Source organism: Populus alba, chromosome 2 (assembly GCF_005239225.2).
Source record: "Populus alba chromosome 2, ASM523922v2, whole genome shotgun sequence".
Classification (NCBI taxonomy): domain Eukaryota; kingdom Viridiplantae; phylum Streptophyta; class Magnoliopsida; order Malpighiales; family Salicaceae; genus Populus; species Populus alba.
In genome coordinates this window covers 4,234,663-4,256,693 of record NC_133285.1, presented here as the reverse complement: position 1 = coordinate 4,256,693, position 22,031 = coordinate 4,234,663, and the positions used below count along the sequence as shown (strand labels likewise).

At 34.1% G+C, this 22,031-nt stretch overlaps 3 protein-coding genes across 6 annotated transcripts; 2 read left to right on the top strand and 1 right to left on the bottom strand.

Annotated features, from left to right (window-relative positions):
* Window positions 1–1,973: 1,973 nt before the first annotated feature.
* On the top strand, window positions 1,974–4,973 carry LOC118049239 (phytoene synthase 2, chloroplastic). The gene is made up of 5 exons (XM_035059183.2): window positions 1,974–2,639; window positions 3,194–3,244; window positions 3,629–3,801; window positions 3,917–4,152; window positions 4,269–4,973. Exons 1-5 carry the CDS (start codon window positions 2,252–2,254, stop codon window positions 4,639–4,641), a joined length of 1,221 nt encoding a protein of 406 aa, XP_034915074.1. The 5' UTR covers window positions 1,974–2,251; the 3' UTR covers window positions 4,642–4,973.
* A 6,183-nt stretch (window positions 4,974–11,156) lies between these two features.
* On the top strand, window positions 11,157–14,331 carry LOC118049236 (uncharacterized). 4 transcript variants are annotated; one of them, XM_035059180.2, is made up of 6 exons: window positions 11,157–11,270; window positions 11,472–11,686; window positions 12,053–12,129; window positions 12,823–12,947; window positions 13,554–13,659; window positions 13,891–14,331. In XM_035059180.2, exons 2-6 carry the CDS (start codon window positions 11,560–11,562, stop codon window positions 14,110–14,112), a joined length of 657 nt encoding a protein of 218 aa, XP_034915071.1. In that variant the 5' UTR covers window positions 11,157–11,270; window positions 11,472–11,559; the 3' UTR covers window positions 14,113–14,331. The 4 variants fall into 4 exon arrangements, with proteins under 4 accessions (XP_034915071.1, XP_073263586.1, XP_034915073.1 ...); XM_073407485.1 differs by having other exon boundaries at window positions 11,163–11,274; window positions 11,476–11,686; XM_035059182.2 differs by lacking the exon at window positions 11,157–11,270 and having other exon boundaries at window positions 11,352–11,686; window positions 13,891–14,116; window positions 14,223–14,331.
* A 2,509-nt stretch (window positions 14,332–16,840) lies between these two features.
* On the bottom strand, window positions 16,841–20,888 carry LOC118049235 (uncharacterized). The gene is made up of 9 exons (XM_035059178.2): window positions 20,737–20,888; window positions 20,132–20,287; window positions 19,959–20,047; window positions 19,735–19,873; window positions 18,464–18,538; window positions 18,160–18,281; window positions 18,014–18,089; window positions 17,867–17,926; window positions 16,841–17,299 (listed from the first exon to the last, which is right to left on the bottom strand). The coding sequence occupies exons 2-9, from the start codon at window positions 20,252–20,254 to the stop codon at window positions 17,171–17,173; spliced, it is 813 nt and encodes a 270-aa protein (XP_034915069.1). The 5' UTR covers window positions 20,255–20,287; window positions 20,737–20,888; the 3' UTR covers window positions 16,841–17,170.
* Between the last annotated feature and the right edge of the window lie 1,143 nt (window positions 20,889–22,031).

Genomic DNA, 22,031 nt, shown 5'->3' with positions numbered 1-22,031 from the left:
ACTCTCACTCACAGCGTTGCCTCCCTCAGCAGCGACGGAGCCACCGCCCGATCTGCCACCCGAAGCAGAGGAGAAGAAGACGAAACCCAGCGACCACGGACAGCTCCTCCTCCACGACCGATCTGCCACCGGAGAAGAAGAAGAAACCCATAACAGAACCGATATGTAGAAGGAGCAGATCCGAAGCCGAGAAGAAGAGAAGGAGAAGCTGATCTGATAAAAAGAAAAAAACCGAAGCAGATTTCAAAGACAAAAAAATGAAATAAAAACTAAAATCAACTGGTTGTTGCGGCTTTGATTATTTTTTCAGGTCACCGCCGGCAGAGGAACGAAGAGGGGAGGAAGCCGTCCCAGGCGCCCCTGTTTTTTTGGTTTTCCAGCGGCGGCGCGTGAACCCACGCGCCGCCAGTGGCGGGGGCGCGTGGGAAGACGCGCCGCCGATGTTCTTGAGGTCCCAGATGGTCGTCCCAGCACAGTTATGAATTTTTAGGGTTTATTTTGTAATTTTGAGTTGTTGATGTAATTTTTTTATTTAGTATTGAATTTTTATTTGTATTTTGTAAACATGGATGTAAAAGAAAAGAAAAGAAAAAGAAAAGAAAGGAAACAAAAATAAAATAGTGGATGTGTATGTGTGTGTTTGTATTTTGTTTTATTTATTTGTATATATTTTTAAGGATGAAATTGCAAATACATTAAAGAAGAATTTAATATTTTGATCGGATCACGGTTAAGAATTATTAACTTATACGTAAGTGATATTTCTAATTTCCGATGAAAAGACAATTATTAAAACTTCTTTAACACGTCAAAACCACGAAGCAGCTTACCTCAGGTAGGGTGCGTTAGGGGTGTTAATACCTTCCCTAACCACAACCAGTCCCTTACCCGCGAATCTCTGACAAGACCAGTACATCCGGTTTCCTAGTAGCCCGAAATCAATTACTAGGTGGCGACTCCAACGAACCAAATTCAAACCTTACGCAACGAGACGCAAAATCGCCAGCCGATGCCGCGCGCTGATTTTTTTGGGGTGCGACAAAGGTAATAAAAAAAATTTGAAAAGGAAAAAAATTATATTAGTAAATAAATCCTAAATTTTCACACATTTTTATTAATTTTTAACAGCATAAAAATATTGATAATAAAAATATTTTTTTATATAATAATTGTTTTTCATAATATTTTTTTCTCATAAAATAAATCAAAATAATATTTTTTAAAAAAATATTTTAATATTAGAATATCAAAATAATTTAAAAATATAAAAAATATTAATTTAAAATAAAAAAAATATTTTTAAAACACAAAAATAAATACCACAAAGCCTTACACTTGATCCCACCCTACATGTGTGCCAGACAAGATATACAATGCAAAATATTTTCCCTGGTTTCGAGAGATTTTTTTCCCGAAGAAAGAGATAATAATTAAATTAATTAAAATAAACGTAGCTGGAGGTGGAGAAAACACAGTTCCTCGCACTTGATCTCTTCCTACATTTATGCCGGGCAAAATATGCAATGCAAAATATTTTCCTTGGTTTCAGAAGATCTTTTCTCAAGGAAAGAGAAAATAACTAAAATTAATTAAAATAAACCTACTCACAAAACATTGTTTACCTACTCACAATACACGTGTAAACTGTGAACATGATTTAGCTCTTATTAATTGCTTTTAGTTTTATTATTCTACTTTGTGTTAATCAAAGATTAAACTAAATTATTTAATGAAAATCTTTCTAATAATTTTGAACCTACGCCCCTCCACTTCCTCGCTAGACCGGTTCTCTTCCTGTAAGATGCAATTTTTTTATCCAGTAAATGTTCAACACACGTTCATCACGATTTATTAGCAAAAAATAAAAGTTCTGAAGCTCAAGGAAAAAAAACAGAAAGAAAGATAGATAGATAACTAGTAATTGGTTAAAATCCTCTAGAAAGGCCGGTAGAAGAGTTAAAGAAATGATGTCCACACAATCCCACGCGTGAGATGGTGGTGCATATTCCAAGGGCCTGGCTTGTGGTAACAAGCAGAAGAAGATCCTCAGCATCACCTCACAATATAAAGTGGAAAGCCATGTAAGAAACTCAAAGAACAACTGGTTAGCCAACCCAGAAAGCAAGAAAATAAAAAGCTTCCACTCTCCACTCCTCCCTCAAAGACATTCCCACTACAGCCTTTAAGAAAACCAGTCCTTCAAACACACAATACACGTTAATTAAAAAGCATCGTGTAAAGAATTATCGAGATGTCTGGTGTTCTTCTTTGGGTGGTTTGTCCCAAAGAGAATGCCAGTTTTGCTGCAACAACTTCGTATAGTTTAGTCCCAAAAAATCGCGCACAAGTAAGAAGTCATAACTCCAAAGGGTGTTCAAGACTCAATTTCTCATCTGAGGTTTTTGCTGCCGCTTCCCTTTCAAGTGCAGTGGCTAGCCCACCGAGATCTTCGGTTGAGAAGGTGTACGAGGTTGTTCTAAAGCAAGCTGCTCTGGTGAAAGAACAGAAAAAAGAGAGAGCCTTGGATGTTAGAAAAGAAAAGGGTCAAACTGATAGCATGACTCGTGGGGATCTGTTGAATGGGGCATATAACAGGTGTGGCGAGGTCTGTTCTGAGTATGCCAAGACCTTTTACCTGGGTAATTGCTCTCTCGTGCTCTCCCTCCCTCCCTTTCTCTCTTCTTCTTGTTTGTGTTTTCTTACAATTCATAGTTATCAGAGGGCTTGCTTAACTTATTGTTTTACTAATAAGGACGAAGTAAAGTTTTTATTAAAAAAAATGAAGTGAACTGGTTTCAAGGATATAAATATTGTCGTCAAACATGAAAGTTACAATTCTACAGTTAGAATCTGACCATGTTAGCCTTTCAAAACTTAGCAGTTTGCACATGGCAAGAGATCAATTGACTATTACAATATAACACTTTTTATCTGTTTAATTATCTATCTTCTATTTCTTTTTCATTTTTATACTAAATTTTTTATTTCCTTGAAGATTATCCCTTTGTTGCTACTTGCTAAGGAAAATAACAAAAAGTTCAATTGCTTTGCTGTTCTACTCTCCCTCTGTGCTTCTTTCTCTTGTTGTGGAAACGATTGAAAAGGCTAATGACGGAGAAATAAAGAAGGTTGAAAAGGGCTCTATAGAGTGACAGCATTATCAAGTTTCTTACCTGCAATATTCAAATTTCAGGCACATTACTGATGACACCAGAGCGACGAAGAGCTGTCTGGGCAATTTATGGTATGTCTGCTATGGCCCTCTTTCAACTTGCCAGTTCATTTGGTTCTATTGCATTTATGCTCCCTATACACCAATTTGTTTGTTTGTGGTGGGTGCACTAGGGCCGATTTTGGCTACATCAGTATGATCTACTATTCTGCTTACATTATGGGTCATTTGGACATTCCATGAACGTGAATGATCCCCTTAAATGACCCAAGTTGTGTTTTTTCTCGTCACTACCAAGGGATTTGTTGTTTTGGATAAAAAAAGGTGTCTCTCTACGTATTTCATCACCATGTGTAGGTCATTGTAGAATTCTCTTGCAATCATAATGGCTGCGAAACACTTTTATGTAAAAGCCCCGAAGAACTAGTCTATTAACTCTTGTATCTTGTTCTGAAGTGTGGTGCAGGAGAACTGATGAGCTTGTGGATGGCCCTAATGCATCACATATCACACCCAAAGCTCTTGACAGATGGGAGCAAAGGCTGAATGAACTTTTCGAAGGTCGCCCATATGATATGTACGATGCTGCTCTATCAAACACCGTCTCCAAGTACCCTGTTGATATACAGGTAAAACTTAAACCGCAATGCTACACAGCCAGCATGCTTTTGTATATTCACTGCACCATCAATTTGGGTGATAAATTATTAACCCCGGTTGATTGCAAATCCTCTCTTGTGACAGCCCTTCAAGGACATGATAGAAGGAATGAGAATGGACTTGAAAAAGTCGAGATACAAGGACTTTGATGAGCTTTACCTGTACTGCTATTATGTTGCCGGGACAGTGGGGCTAATGAGTGTTCCAGTGATGGGAATAGCACCGGAATCCAAGGCCTCAGCAGAAAGCGTCTACAACGCGGCTCTAGCCCTTGGGATAGCTAATCAACTAACCAATATACTCAGAGATGTTGGAGAAGAGTAAGCATAATTATAATATAATCCTGATTCGAATCGCCAAGTAGATTTCTTATTAAGCAAAGAATCAACACCCTATAAATCTGTGAATACTGAGAATGTTGGTTGGTCCTTGTCAGTGCTAGGAGGGGAAGAATATATCTCCCGCAAGATGAGCTCGCTCAAGCTGGCTTGTCTGATGAAGACATATTTAAAGGGAAAGTGACAGACAAATGGAGGAGTTTCATGAAGGGACAGATAAAGCGTGCAAGAATGTTCTTCGACGAGGCTGAGAAGGGTGTTGCAGAACTCAATGATGCTAGTAGATGGCCGGTATGGGCATCTTTGCTGCTATATAAGCAGATATTAGATTCTATCGAAGCAAATGACTATGATAACTTCTCAAAGAGAGCTTATGTGGGAAAAACAAAGAAATTTGCATCATTGCCTGTAGCTTACGGTAGAGCGCTCATGGGTGGTTCTTCTAAATTCGCCAAGCCAGCAAGGAGTTGATCACTTCGATTTTTTGCCCTCGAATTTAATTGCTACATTACCAAAAAAAAAAAGAAAAAACCAAGTCTCAAAGCTATAAATTCCCTGCATATTTCATAAGTGAAATTAAAAAAGAAGAAGCATAGCATTGGTTAATTTTTGCAATGTCTTTCACCTTTCACTCAACAGATCGTAGAGGAGCATTGGTAGCATTTGTAATAGATAAATTTATTTTTTTCATGCCACTTTAATCAAATATCTGTCATTTGTATATTTATCATTTTTATCTCAGGACTCGAACCAGGTGTAACCTTATTTACCTTCTATATCAAATAACAAGGATTCTTTATGGAGTTTTATTGTTCATGTAAAATGTGAAGTGCTCTCTCTTCTTCTTTTTCAATTTAGTTCTAATTTTTTCATTCAAAATTTTGTTTTTTATATAATTATCCAAATTGTCTTCGAAGCAGACTAGATTATATTAAAATGATTTCTTAATATTTTAATTTTAAAGTTATGCTAGTTAAGCCAATGTTTTATTTTTTTTCCTGTTATTTTTTTTTTTATTTTGCTCTTAATTTTTTTTTTGTAAGTTGACAAAATTGTTTTTTTGATCAGTAAAATCAATCATAAATAACTAATACAAATTAATATTTAATTCAAGTTAATTAAAGAGTTAAATATGAAGGTTTATAGCTTGAGTTGGTGAGTGGGATTTAATAATAACTTTGGGTAATTATCTACAACTCTAATAATTCCTTTTTATGTTTTATATATATTTTTTATTCGATTCTCAACAAACCCTATAAATTAGTATTATCTTCTTTTCACGGTGAGACAAAAACGAACGGTAATGTATGTGATGTTTTTTCTAACCAGCTAAATCATAAAAAAAATATATTTAGGGTTGGATTGAAAAAACAGTTCAACCCATATTTTTTAAAACATTAATTTTATTTTTCTTAAAATTAATATTTTTTTTTTTATTGTTTTTAGATCGTTTTAATATGCTGATATTAAAAATAATTTTTTTTAAAATAAAAAATATATCATTTTGATACATTTCTAAACAAAATACACTTTAAACTTTAACCACTATCACAATCCCAATCATTCTTTAATTTAAGTCATAACCCACTAAAATCATTGCAACATACCCAGCTTCATATATATATATATATATATAAGACAAGAGAAAGAAAAAGAAATGAAAAAATCAAAATTTCCCTCCAAATCGCGGAATCTCTACCCAACTGCTCCTGTTCATGTCAATAACACAATCCATGTATAAGGTTACTAAAACAGGATTTCTATTAGCATGGACGATACATTATGATAACAAAAAAAATATTATTATATGTTTGATAACAAATTAAGAATATAACATATAGTTAAATGTGATTAAATACGGCGGAGACTTCTAAAATAAACTGAAAAGGATATACTCCATTCTTTCTTAAGCCTTTGTGGGCTTTTATCCACACCGAGGCAGAATGGCATTCCTCTATTTTTTGAGACTGAATTGGGCTTCTTCTTGCTTGCCCATGCTTTAATGGATGTAATGCCTGTTATATATAGTCCAATTGTCTGCACCCAGTTTGAACAGGCTTCGTGATAATTCACTCCAAATTCTTGGACTAATTTTCAGTCTCCAGTTAACTGGGCTCTGTTTTAACTCGGAACGTTGACGCAATTCGATCGGAGTTCGGATCCAGACGGGGGTGCAAACCATGGCAAGGCCCTTCTGTAGCATCTCCTCCACGGCATATTTTGACTTGGACCCCGATTTTTCCCCTTGTTTCTTCCGAGGGGGCAAATACCATGGGAGCATGCAAATTTTAGGTTACAATCCGTTTGAACTTTAATTTCTCATATATGCTCGCTAATAGGGAGGGAAAAACAGTATGTAATTCTTTGATTTCGCGGCCAAACAGTGTCTACGTCTCCAATTTGACATTAATTAAAACTCGACTTCATGATATCTCCTCATGATACATCTCTTTTTCTTGATTTTGCTTCCAACGTTGACAAGCCTGCATCCAAAAGAATTCAACGAAATTTGTGCAAGGACTTGTTTAATTCAACGAAGACCATTAATGTTGGGCTTTACTAGCTTCAGCCTCTAGGTCCTTGTTTTGAAGCCAAAACTAGTTGCTTTCAGCCATTAACTTTGAAGGATCCGAAAAGACAAACGGCTCCAAAAGATGTCAAAGCACTTGGGTTCTATATTTCCTCTCTCTGTTTCCTTTTGTTGAGTGTCGAGGAATTTAGATCCATTGCTCTTTGAAAAGTAGAGCGTGCAACCTTCACTTAAATAAAAGGGTTGCCCAATGAAGCTAGCTAGAACTCGTCCCTTTCTTGAACATGCTCTTGGTCTTATTTCTCGGCTATCACCTCGCCGAACTTGTGCACTCCATGTTTCCGATATGTCGTGCTACAAGATAATACCTATCATTAGCTTACGAGGAAAACGATCCCCGGCCCTCTAGTTCTACCAATCATGCACTCTTGATTTTTACCTAGTGATCAATAACAATGGCGATCTTCATCCATGATGGTGACAAGTTTTTCTACACCAAACCCACTTTGACAATCAATGGGATTGAGATGTTAAGCTCACAAATCACATAGCAATATGTATAAAAAAATATATTTGTGTGTACGAGAATTTGGTTACTTGTTATGGATGCAGATGTTGTTGGTAAGAATAAAATAAGAAATTAATGCCAGTGTAATTGATTTCTTTTTTAACTACCCTTTTTGACATTTTTGTTATGATTGCGTATTTAATCGAACGAGTCTTATGTCTATGTTATTATTATTTTTTTTAAATCATAACTTGTAAAGTTTCAACTTTATACCTTCATTTTTCATTCATGACATGCATATACAGTAAAATACAGTATAAACAATTAAATAGAAGCTACCAGAATTATCTTACCCAAATAATAATAAATATCTACAAGATTTTAATATCATCTACACCTACATCTGAATAACTATACCCAAACCTTACCTACAAAATATATTATATGACCTGACCAGATCTACAAATTACCCGGAAACCTGCTCTTAATTTTACTCAATATATAGTGCTTGACTATAACATTGTTTGGGAACGCGGTTGAAACCGTGTTCTTAAAAAATTCAATTTTTTTTATTATTAAAATTTAATATAGTTTGTATGTTTTTGATTGTTTATATATGCTAATGTTAAAAATAATTTTTTTTTTTAAAAAAAAAAAATTATTAAAATTTATTTTTACAGAAAAAATTATTTACAAAATAACCGCTATCACTAAACATACTCTATCATCAACATACCTTAAACGCGAATCACCAAGATCAACGTCATAACCAGCTGTTGAAAAGTAAGACATTGGAGAGAGAGAGAGAGAGAGAGGGAGAGATGCAGTATTGATCAATTCCAACTTACCTGCTCCTCCTGAAACGATTAATTAATCAGTTTAGGCAAGTCTGCAAGAAACACCTCGTACCTCCTTTACAAAATTAGGATGATCCTCGTCAGCAAGATATTCAAATCCAGTGAAATTGTCATCAAGAGCCATCGAAAACATATAATGACATGATTTTCGATCAGTACAAACACAAAAATCAAGATAGTCCTTTTCTTCAAGGATTTCTCAAGATATCAGATCAAGAAAACACTAGCTATAAGAATTACTCTCTGATTCTTCAATATCAAAACTGCTTTTATCGGAAAAAAGCTCCCAAGCAAATGATCAATCAATAGAATCTTCACAAGAATCATGAGATGCTAATTAATTATATATTCAAGGATATTTAGACGCATGAAAAGGCAACAGAATACACAGAAATCAATAGCAATCTTAATTTTAAAAGAAGGAAAGATAGCCATCAATTTATTAGATATGGACATGAAAACGAATCTTGAAATATTGTAAACTATTCGTCAAACTTAGAACGAGAGAGAGAGAGAGAGAGAGAGGGAGGGAGAGAGAGAGAGGGAGGGAGAGAGAGAGAAGAAGTCAATATTATCAACGCTTTAATATTGGACATTTTCAATTTCAAAACAAAAGCTTCCACTCTTCAATTTCAAAATACAAACAAGGCATGAAGTTGAGTAGAGGTGAGTGAGTCTGCGTGGACTGTGGGCTACAGCCGAGGAGAGAAGAGTAATGACATAAAACAAGGCATGCAGTACTCTTCATTAGCTACATAGTCGAAGCTTTTGAAATTCGGGATAGCTTTTGATTGAATGGTAACGTGTTTTGTCGAAAGATTTATCATAGCTAAATTTGTCCAATTGCACGCCTGATCAGGTTGGCATCTTTTCAAGGATAAATTCGAGGGGCAAAAATTCTCAGCAATATATTCAGGAAAGAACTGTAAACTTTCATCGTTACGTACGTCGAGTCATTATGTATATATACTACAAGATCTGTATCAAATGTCCGAAAGGTTTGAGAACTCGAGATGAACCTGCGATCAGATCGGACGAGAGAAAGAAGATGAAGATTAAGAAACTTTATATATCGAGTGATCTTGGCGTTCATTAATTTTATATATTAATAATAGAGACAGACTATCATTAATTAACCATAATCGTGCATTAATGATCAACTAATTTATAAGTGTGAGTACTACAGTACTGTGCCCCGATTTCCTTTTCTTGTTTTCCGATTACATTTTCTCCTGCACTTCAGCAGTATTTATTAATTCTGGCCGCAAAGCAGCAACAAGGCAGAAGATTAGAAATCGCATGCTAATAATTAGTGGTTTCAGATTATTGCAATATATAGAAAGCTTTCATATGTATATATATAAATACGTAGAGAGAATGTGTTTAATTTACAGTTGACTAATTTGTAGCAATAACGTGTTCTTATCATAATTCTTTTTGTAAGATTATAATATTAAAGGAAAAAAAAACCAGAGAAAGATTCCCTTTGACGGAAAAAAAAAAAAAAAGAGAATTAGCAATTTGATACCTCATTGCGGTGTGTGAATCAGCTTTTCCTTTGACTGAGAAAATAAGGGAATTAGCAACTTGATTCCTAATTGCGGTATTTGAATCAGTTTTGGTGACTAAAGTACGTGTTTAATTTTTTTTAAAATATATTAAAATAATTTTTATAAAAAAGTATAAAAGATTAAATCTTTATAAAATACCGTTTTAACCGTGTTTGTAAACTGGGCCTACATATTTATCTATATTACTTAGCATAGTTATCGAGTTACTTGAAGAAAAAAGATTTACCTCTGTCACTTTCACAAAGAAAGGTAAAATTAATTACACCACTTTAGTGTATTAGACAAAATAACAGTGAAAGCATTAATCTCACAGATCATAAATATATAATTTATAGCAATAGAATACAAATTTGGATCCATTTCTTTTGTGTGGTTTACGTGCACGGGAAGGCACCCGCCCACATTGATCATCCATCAAACAAGCGGAATGTTTTCAACCATATGATGACGAGCCAGAAATTCCAGGCAATGGCTATTCTAGGGGGGAGCCAAGCTGATGAGCTGATGACAAGGATGTGTTCGTGAATCATGAGCTGATGATAAGGATGTGTTCGTGATGATAACATACAAAGAAGAAGAAATTCCAGGGGGGAGCCAAGCTGCTAGCCAGCTTCTCCTTTTCTAGCGTATTGAAAATGGTGGCGCTGAACACGGCAGCCACAAGTCGAATCAGATGGGTCCAAGAAGTAGGCACCGTCTTTCACAGCCATGAAGTTGATAGGTTAAGGTCATGGCCTTGACATAACTCTCCATCTGCTTTGCCAATATCGATGGCTTTTGTTAATTTCTTCCTCTTCTTCTTTTCCCCAGAAGCTGCCATGTCCTCACCGTGAAATGACAGAAGAAAAATCTCATAGATGCACGTCGTCCACATGCGCTTTTGATAAAACAAATAAGAATAAATAATCATTGAACTAATTAAATCACGCATATACAATTCTCTGATAAATTAATATTTTGTCTTATATATATATATGAAGCATTTCTCTTAAAAAAACTTTAGTTTTTTCATTATTATTTATTAAATTTAATATTTAAGCCTGGATTTTGTTCAAAGCCTTATATATGATGGGTGATTCATTTTCAAATTCTTATATTATTTATTTATTTATTTCATGTGAGTTTACTGTTTCTAACACTCTCCTCATTTACAACCTATTTTCTTGAGTTTTGTCAAGTAGATTGGTGTCAGAAAGCTCACTGTACTTATAATATGTTTTAATACCACATTAGATTTGACAGGCGAGTTTTATTTTTTATTCAAAAAATCTAAGTCAACTGGTAGGTGATTAATTTTCAACTTTTATATATAAACTTAATTATAATCAATTAATCATATCAAAAGAGAGTTGGGGTTGGGCAAATGAAGTTCTTGGGCCTCCGCAAATCATTTGGGGGGATGACTCTTTAATTGCTGTTGACTTATTCAATAGATTCTTTCGAAAAACTCATGGATGGTGACTCCAAAGAAATTCTGCATCCTAATTATAAGGTGAACAGTCTACTCTAATAATTATAGGTCAAAGACAATGTATATTCATGGAAGGTTAGACGGCCGTTTCGATCTTCTAAAAAATTAATCGAAACAATAATCATGTTATTAAGCTTTGAACTCTGAAGGCAAAGGATAGATGGTGGGTGGGCTATTGTTTTTGTTTTTTCTTAGTTATGTGTTGTGGGTTTATTCTCAATTTAATTACTTAATTAAGAGTTCATTACCACTAAATAAAAAGAGAACAAGTTTGAACAGGAACCTGATTAAATGTTTAAAAAAAGAGAGTCTTTGGTCTTAGACTGACGATCACAAGTTTCTTTCTTATTTTGTATGATTGCAGGCAGATGGGCGTTCATATATATTATTAGTGTAGGCATCTCAAGAAAACATTCTGGACCTGCAGGTAGAGAAGCAATAGCTAGCTAGCCATGACAACGTCTTCCCAGACAAATGGAGCAAGGCAGTACAACAAATCTGAACATCCACGCCTCCGATGGACTCCTGTGCTCCATGAACATTTTGTTGAAGCCGTTGAACGCCTCGGTGGAAAATACAGTAAGTTGTTTCCGCCGGTCGTCTGATTTAAGGCTTCTTAATCAAAGCCATGAAGAAGACACTGCTTTGATTAATTTTCTTAAAATGAAAACTGTGTATAGAGTGCTTAATTAAAGCTACTAAGGAAGATCAAAGGATTCTTTTTTCCTTTATGATTCCAAACAAATTATATATATATATATATATATATATATATATATATATATATATATATTTATGGCCATCCCTTTTGTTTTTTGGTGCCCTAAATCTGCATGCCCTAAGAAAACAAAATCTTGCTGGATCGGTCGTGCATACATGGTTAAGATCGATCTGTACTCTTCTCCAGTACTGATTTGTATATATGATGTTGATGATTATGCTCAGAAGCAACGCCTAAGCAAATTCTACAGACGATGAGCGTGAAAGAACTGAGGATTTCTCATATCAAAAGCCATCTTCAGGTATGTCTCTCAGATCAGCTAAAGAAAAGAAAAACTATATATATGAGCAGATCATTAAACAGCAAGACAATATGTATGCTAAGTGGAAGAAGTACAAGAATGCTCCTTGTGCTATCATTATAGGCAAACCTAAACCTGAAGGAGCTTGTCTTCGTTCTAAGCTATGGTTAAAAATAGTGGCCCTTCACTCTATTCAAAACAAATTATTAGTGTTGTTTGGTAGTTAATTAACAAAATACTAATGCTATATGATGATATCTCCTCATCTCAAGTATGATATCTATACAAAAATAGCTCATTTTGGAGATTGGACACGCTGTAAATTAAGCTAAAGGAGGTATTCAATTTAAAAACCAGGTCACATACGTGCACAAATCTCTAATGTTACGTGTAATAACATCCACATATGGTCTGCTTTGGCACCGAATTTTGCTGCTATAAGAAGGATAGAAAAAGAAAAAGAAAAATCAAAGACCCATTATTTTCTGATGCATGTACATTGAGAGGAATCTAAGATTTATGCCGGCCTAGTTCATTTGCCACATTTTGTAATGTATCTTTGTTCTTTTTGTATGGATAATCTTAACTATGTAAAGGCATAAGGGACCAGGGGAAAAGGTAAACATACATGACGAGGAGAATATATTAGCTTTTCCCTCTATCTTCAAGATTATTGAAATCTGGTTTTGACAGATGTACAGAAGCATGAAGGGTCGCAGAAACTACAATGTCATAATACCCATGAAGAAGCATATTCTGCAAGCAGAAAGAAAACTACTTGATGGCATGGGAATCTCCTCAAGTTTCTCCTCTCAGAGGTAAACATGCTTTATTGTCTTCTCTTCTCGATTGCGAAAAAAAAAAAAAAATTAAAAATTTGAGCAAAGTTATTTCACTCATAAAGCCTTAATTATCATCTATACTTTCGTTAGCCACATTTAATCAGGTCATTATTGGCTAATGTCACGTTCTTCTGCTTCTTCTTCTTCTTCTTCTTCACCTTTTCTCTTTATGAATTAAATTCTTCTTCAAGTTTCCCTAGCTTATGAAAACCCTTAATTTACAACCTTTTTTTATGAACAATCATGTATAAGCTTAATAACCCAGTAAGCTAATATGAACAACCCTCTTTTACGGTGATTCAAAAAGAGAAGCAAACGTCTCTGCAGTTGTTTTCTAAGTTGGCTCTAAAGTTTGCATGGTAATTTCAATATCTAAATAATAAAGAAATGCTTTTATACGTGAATAACGAAGACAATTACTTAAAATGTCACCGTAGCATTTACTTATTATTCAATTTGTTAGTGTTATAACCTATCTTGAGGCGTTGGCAAATGAGAAGCAAATAGAACTTTAAACAATTAAACTTCGCGGTATTATTTATGCTTAAAAACACCTCCTCTCGTGCTGTTTGTGTATTGAAGGGTACTACAAGGTGAGAGGTCTGATTCAAAATTTGATATGTTTTCTGATATTGAAAGCAATGGAATCCTACAAGCACAGGAAGAAGGTGGTGACCCAGAGCAACAGGTACAAACACGTATACATCAAATAATAATTAATTTATGTATCAATTATTCAACAGTACCCATGTATAATTAAGGTTTTCCTTTTCTTTTCTGATATTGATGAGGTTTTCCAAGTGAACATGGACTAGTTAATACAACCCCATGCATGTTAAAATGGCTGTTCAATCCCAGCGATATGGTTCCTATGGCATTACATTATCGATTAATTACAGAATTGGCGTAATCTTTGCAGGATTCAGGCACAAGCTTTGTTGGCAGTAAGTTACCAGCTGAAACTTGTGAGCTCTCACTGTCTTTCATCCCATCAATGGCGAGCTGTACCACCGAAGAAAGAGAGTTATGGCCATTACTTAACGATCAAGATCATCGTGAATACACTTCAACAAATAATTGCATAAACATACAGGATCTCCAGTTTGAGAGTAATCACATAAATTTAGACCTAACCATCTGAACATGTTACGTACCCCATCTTTTTGGTAGAAGTAGTTCATATATATATATAAGTAGCTCAAAGTGACTGAATAGTATAGAAATTAATATCGTGAATTTTATTTATGTCAGTGACAAAATAAGCGATCGAGTGTTAGCTCAGGGACTGAACGTTTGTGAAAGAAGGCTCTTCATTTTCAAGCTAAGTAAATATGCAGTTGTCATTTGTTTATTTCGTCGATTGCTTGACTTGTCTTTTAGTTTGAGTTTCCTCTCCATGCTCTCCTATTAATTCCTCCTGTACTTTTAGTTTGAGGTTAAAGGAATTGCTGTTGATGTTCTTTGCTTGAGCCATTATTAGATAGAAGTATGGAAATTAGGGTTTAATCTTTTATTTTGAAGCATGTAATATAGAAAAGTGGTTCAATCAAAGAAAGAAGGCAAGAAAGGGAATTGCAATAGGAGAGGGAGATAGAGTTTGGTTAACAAGAAAGAGGAAAGAGGGAGAGTACACAAACTAATTAAATATTCTTTTATATATTACCTAGAGTAGAAACTCAATGCATAAATTTTTGCAATCGATCTGACTGTTCGATTTAAATTAGGTTTTAATGAACTCTACAAATGTTTTTATTATACGCCTAAAGTTCAAAATGAGCTGCAACAACAGCTATGGAGATGATGATGATGATGAAAAAGATGATGTATCTAATTAAATATTTGTTTAGATGTATTAATAAAAAGGATGCTGACTAGGAAAACCATATGGTTCTTGAAGAATCGAATGCTTTCATCACGGGGTGCTTGATGAGGTAGTTGATGACTTCATCAATGTAAATTTATTATTTTTTATTCTTAATCCAAAGAAAAATTCTTTGTTGCAAACAAAACCGTAATCAAACTTTTATATATATATATATATAAACACACTGTAAACACGATGGCAAGGATCTATGGGGAAAAAAGTTTTGACTACCTTGCCCTTCAAGAAAGAAAAAAAAAAAAAACACTTTATAGGCAAATCCTTGAATGTAAATTATCTTTGCATTAGAAGCATTTGGGCATTTTAAGTATTGACCGGGAATGAACATTGATTTTGATAAAATAATTTGAATACCTTTAAAAGTTTTTAATTTCATATCCAAGTGCACAATAAAATAATTTAATTTAGCCTTATAATTTTTAGAAAAACCTTTAACTAGCAATGAGGGAAGTTTTTTTTTTTTTTCCCCTTCAAAATTCCAGTAAAAATATCTAATTACATTTAAAGTTCAAATTCTCATATCTTGGGTTTGAAGGTATTTTTATTATTTCAATAATTTTTTTTTTTATTATTGGATTTGATTAAGGACAATTGAGTATTTTAATAAATAATTTTTTTAATAGTTGACACGTTAACCATTCCACCGTTTTTGAAAGACGTGTACAACTGATTCTAATGGAAAAAATGTGATTCCGGGGTGATGTCCTATTTATCTCTAAATTTGGGTGGCATGTACACTCACTGGAACTCCAATTTTTCTAATCAACCGTTTAATTTTTCTTTCCTTTCTATTTATTCTATCATTTTTATTTTATTTTATTTAAAATAATTTATTTTTAATTTTTTTATTTTTCAAATTCGATCTTTATTTTTTTAATTGCTATATATCTAATTTGAGATAACTTGTAGAATTGAATTTTTTGTACAATTTCATCATACATTTTCTTTCCTATCAAATTTTATTCTTATTTTTTTAATTATTTTTTTTTTCTTTGATAAATTTTGTAAATTGATTTTTTTATTTATTCAATCGGATTATCTTAAATCTTTTTATTTATTAAATTTATTCTTTTAAGATAATTTTTATCCTTCAATCAAATAAAAATAATTGATTGAAAATTAGCATGATATACTCATTTCATGATGTTTTGTTCGATTTACTTTCTGAATTGTTGCTTTAGCAGCTGTGAGGCTTCTTTTGGTGTTATGGTGCGGTTTTTTATAGTGGATTTTGAACCATCTTTACAAATTTTTCTGGTGGTGAGTAATGATCACGGTGGAATAATGATGTTTCCAATGAGTTTTTTTCTTCCTCCATGATGGAGTAATAATGTTCACGGTGGAGTAATGGAGTATCGGGTTATTAACTTCTCTTGTAATTAATTATTATCAAGTATTTTTTTTTATCTGACTGCCATTAACTACTTTTTAAATTAAATTATTAGATTACCTGATGTTAATGAATGTAATCGAGTATTCGGTTTATCTGAATTTAGTTAGATATATTTTTTTCTTTTTAACATGTTTCCGATAAATAAACATTATTTTTTGCTTGAGAAAATAACCAGATATCGCGACCAGCACGGGCACCGAGGACATGTTAATTTATAGACCAGTGATGTATGACAATTCCAGAACACGTAGCGACCTTCACAGTTTGGAAAAGTAAATTCCCCCGCCGGACACCTGATTTCAATACTCTTTTCTCTATTTGCCTAAAGATAGCCCTTGCCCCTCCGAAGATAACATCTTGCCCAGTCGAAGCACTGGCTAGCTTGACCCTTGATTCCGAGGAGACAGAGGTTTCAGGCGGAATCAGCAGGTGATCAAGAATCAATGGAAGGAGATGCCGGGCCAAACCTGCATTATTGTATGAACAAGACAAAAAAAATGTAATTCAATTGACTTGTAATGAATTGCTCGCTTGCGTATCTCATTTCATAATTCACCTGCCCCTTCCTATGTTACCTCGACTTTCAGGCTACTCTGATCCATTAAGTATTTGTATTGACAGAGTAAATCAAGTTACATATGCACGCATTTGCATGCCGTAGCATGTCTCATCGTTTCTGTACAAACACACCTTCGATTTTCCTACTTGTCAGTGTAGACCTGTATCCAATTTCTCCTCGAGAATTGGATCTACATCCATCGGTAAACAGAAAGAAAACACGTTCCTTTTTTACAAGGCTTCCTATCGTGGATGTTGACATTGATAGAGGGGGAGAGAAGGCACAAAATAAACACACCCGATCAGTGGCATGAGTTGAGGTATACATTGCCTGCTTGTATGTACAGCTCCAGTTAGATATGTTATTCAGTGCCGCTTCGCTAATGTCTTTTTCATCCCCTTGAAAATCTTCCAGAACCACATCAAGTTCATGACAGATAGCACTACTGGCACCACTAGTGCCAAGAGTTGTCCAGAGGCGTGCATTTGTTTGACCTGTGGGGAGGGAACAAGAATGGCGATTAACGAGCAAATCTTAGTCATCAAGGAAGCATTGATTCATTGAGAGATAAGAGAAAATGCAGCCATCAAGTTTGAAATCACAACACAAATCATCAAACATTCATCTTAAGCTTGTTGCTCATGTCTATCTGTGAGAAATTACTATACAAGTAAAATGCAGTCATTCTTTCTCTTTTGTGGTCTTCTTTTCAACGAGGCTTTATAACGTTGTTCCTAAGCTGTTTGGGATATGGCAAGATGAAGCACTTCTTTAGATCTGACAGCAAAACAATCAGTCTCCTTCCCATTTCATACGGCACAAAAAACCTCTTCTAAGTTCTGATGGAAACGAGGTTGCTTGCAACATGATGCAAACAGATTGCATTCCTCTCAACTCAACTAAGATTCACTAGTCCCTTGTGATCAATCTTTTGAGTTTCGATCTTATAGTCAAAATTAAACTCGACTAGTTATCTTTTAAATTGTTATCAGTCATGCTTCCCAAATTTGCATCACAGTCAGAATCATGAAATGGAGAAGTTTTGCAGGTATAGTTATTACCTGATATTGGTGCAGGGAGACATGGTAAAACAAGTAGATAAACAAGAGTATCCTAGCAACCTGCACATAGTTATAATTATAGCTAATAAGCATGTCTGAAATTAGTAATGCAGAACGGGTGTTTATTTCAATTCACAATGTACTTACAAACCAAGCGAAGAATATCACAACCCCATTTACGAGATATGCTTTAGACCTCTTCATTCCAGCTATGTCAAGATACCTTCACAAAACCAAGCTGAGCATCACAGTTGATCACAATGCTTGGCCATTGAATTAAAATAGAAAATTACCATCTCAAATTGACTCCAGGAGTAGTTGTCTCAGAGATAAGAACCATGTAGGCATAAAGTTGCCCCTCCCCAGTCAACATAGAATATGCCACAGAAATCATGGAAAGAAAGTGATGAATCACCTGACATAATGATGTTATCATCGTATCCATGATTAATTCCAAATTTAATGAAAACCTCCAAGCTGACAGGTCTCATCAAATAGGTTGTGCTTGCAAAGAAACAAATATACCAAAATTGAGGACAGGGGAAAACATAAAGTATTGGGCTTAATTAATCTTTGCACAAAAGAGTCTGTACTTACATATTCCATCCCACCAAGAGAAGGATAAACCCATATAATCATCCCAAGGTCAGAAATGAAATAACCAACAGAAACCTGTCAATATCATAACAAAGATTGAGATGAAGGACGCATAGCACAGCAGAAAATGATATTACTAGGCAAACAGAAAGCATCAAATCTAATGACTTTTGGCTAGACTAATCTCTTGGGTAAAAGATGCCCCGCCCACATATGGCAGATAATTTCTGCATAAAGCCACAGGAATGGCAATCAAGAGGCACTTGCAAGCAATGAAATTCCTCCATCAACGATGTATGTAGGTATAAGAAAGTAGTTTAATGTGTTTTAGAAGTATCCCCCCACTTCCATGTATGTGTACTACCATGCAGATCAAAGAAGTTGGAGAAATCCTTGAAGACGTAATCTTAATTCTTACACAGTAAAATCCATGTTAACAGAATTCGAAATCAAGTAAGAGAATATAGAAAATCTTCGACAAGGGCACTCCATGAAGTGATAACTTGTGATATACACCAAAAAGCCCTGAAAGTTAACGGATGATCAAAAATGTAAAGGTGTGCGGTAACCAATAACACAGAACATTTTATTTGTTCTCCATTCAAAAGTTGACTAGCTATAAGGGACCGAATATTTTCCTATTGATAAGTACGGCTTCAATATACAAGTGCAGGAGCTGGCAAACTTTTCCAAAGTAGAACTGGGTATTCTGGAGAACTGTGTGTGTCAAACTAGGATTTGAGATAGAAAAGAGTGTTTTTATCTTTCAAAAAAGGCTGCCAATATGACCATAAGTTTTTTCATTTCACAACATCAAACAGGACCCGCAGAACAATTTCCAAACAAACTCTGCTCAAGGAATTTTGCCTTCCAGTGTTTCCTTGTACTAATTGCCAATTTTCCGTAGATCATATCTTTCCTATCACTCAAGCGCAATGCCATAAACACAAATTCTATAATAACACCTTCAAGACATCAACAGGTCATTGGGATTGTAAGAAAACGACACCAGGCTTTTCCATCTATCTGTGGCTTCCCACAAGACATTCGTCTGTTATTTTCACTTGCGACTAACAGAGATGAACTATTAGGTCAACAGCAAAGAAGATTTTGACCCTAATGTGTGAGAAGGAAATTGCAGGTTGATTTCTGACTCCCATTGCACAACTAAATCAACACCAACATCTCCTAAATTCAATGCAGTTTACAGCTTAAACGTGCAAATATACTTAATGCCAAGGATAAACAAAAGCAATCTGGATCGTCCTTACCCCCAATGCAAATGTAGACAGTGCAGAGCTCTGAAATGTAACGAGGCCACCGGGAAATTGATCAGAGAAAAGATCAGAGCAAAATACAAAGTATAGTGCCATCGTTGCAATGAAAACGGCATGAAAAGTGGATATAGCGCTGCATTGATAGTCGAAACAAAGTTATTAAAATTCAAAACAAAACGCAATAAGAACATTAACATTAATCGAAAAGATTCAATCACCGGTTGTTCCATTCAATACGTTGCGATTTCGTGAGGCTGGAATAGCTCTTAAAGTAAACAGCACTGAACAAGTTGGTAAGATCATATACCTGACAAGGAGCCAACAGAAATATGATCCAAAAACTGAAGCAAAAAAGAGCAATTTTTTTTTTGTATGATAAAGAAAAACATACCATCTTGCAAGCACAAATGCCACCTATAATAGAAGTGTACGGAATCAAAGGGTCAGCTAGTAAATATTCCTTCACCAGCAGCTCAGCATGACTTTGGTAAGATTTCATCGCCATGGCAATCATTTTATCCCAGCGGCAAAATTAAACCTCTCCTGCCTAAGACACAACAAATAAAAAAAAAAAAAACATTATGCAAACTGCAAATCCGCAAAGATGTTGATCACACACTCAAGACAAGTGAAGGAGATTTTCTTGTTCATCCAACCCAAAAAAAAAAAACAGAGTAATCTTAATTTTGCTGCTGCTCCTTGCATTTGTTGTCCGTAAATAATATTACTTGTTTTTAAAAAATATAAAAACAAAAACATCCTTAATCGCTCCAAGCGCAGAGCGCAAGAGTATCACACTTTTAACACAGAAAAAAAGTTCAGAGCGACAGAAGTTTTGTTCTTTTCGCGAGTAAAAGCCGGAAAAACAGTGAGGGATGTGCTGAGTGAAGAAGTAGAGAAACGGAAAAAAAAATACAGGCTGCTGTGTATTATTATATAAAGAGAAGAGAAAAAGAAGAAAGAAAGACTTTGGCTGTGTTCATATAATTTTTTCACCTGGATCGGGAAATATCGCCGGATGTTGCGGGCGGGCTTTTGCTGAACCGTTTTCGGGTAACAAAGAAGGAGGGGAGAGAGAGTGAGATTCTGATGTCTGGTATTGCAATTATTATTATCTTTCTGTTTTTTCGACTCAAATAATGATATTAGGAGATTCGCTTGGAAGAATTATTATTTAATTAAGGTTACCGTGTGCTGACAAATGAGGGAAAGGACCAATTGGAGTTAACCTCCGGTTGCGCGCTACGCTAGCTTTTTCACACGTGAAATGAGGGGGACCCAGCTGCGAAGCTTCCTATTGGCTTTGGAATTAGCCTTTCCTTTTTCTTGTTCTTCTTCCAGAATTTTTATGACACGAGGTTCTGCCCACGTGTTCTTACATCATTAAATTTAAATCAAATTATAATTACAAACAAATCTAAAACCCGTGGTACGTAGAATGCGAGGAAAAATATTATGGGTTGTTATTATGTTTCATTTTTCAGTACTTTAATTTTTTTTCTATTTTAATTATTATTATTTTTTTAATTTCATTCATATAGATTAATTAGTAATTAAGTTAATAATTATGGGCTGGTCTAAGACTGTTTATTTTCCATTACTTTTTGTGTTTGTGATGAAACAAATGTAATATGATATTTGATAATAAACCAGACCGTGTTTAATGTTGTGGGGTCTATTAAAAAATTAAATTTGAAATGTAATTTTTGTGTAATAATTTTTACATGTTTTTTAATTAAATTTTGTAAAAATTAGTTTGTTTTTGCGTTTCAAAAGCATTTAAAAAAAAATAAAAAAAAGTTTATTTGCTTCAAATAATTTTTAAAAATAAAAAAATATATTATTTTAATATATTTCTAAGTAAAAAATACTTTAAAAAGCAACCGTAACCATACTGCCAAACACAATTACCAAATATTTTATACATGTTTTTTGTTACACATAAATTTCAACCATAATTTTTACTAAACACGTATTAAATTCAATTAACCACAACTAATAACACTTTTTAAAAATTTATTTTTTTCAAACCACAATCACAAAAACTTTTATATATATATATATATATATATATATATATATAACACGATGTCATCTAAATTATTTTTTAAATCAAATGGAATTTTAATATTAACTTTCAATTAAAACTTGCTTTAGATAAAATATTATTTTGAAAAACAAATACCTTGATAAAAAAAATCTAAAAAAATAAAACATATTAATAAGATAAAACAATTTTAAATAAAGAAATGCACTTTTTATTCTTATTTCAAATAGTTATTTTTTTATAT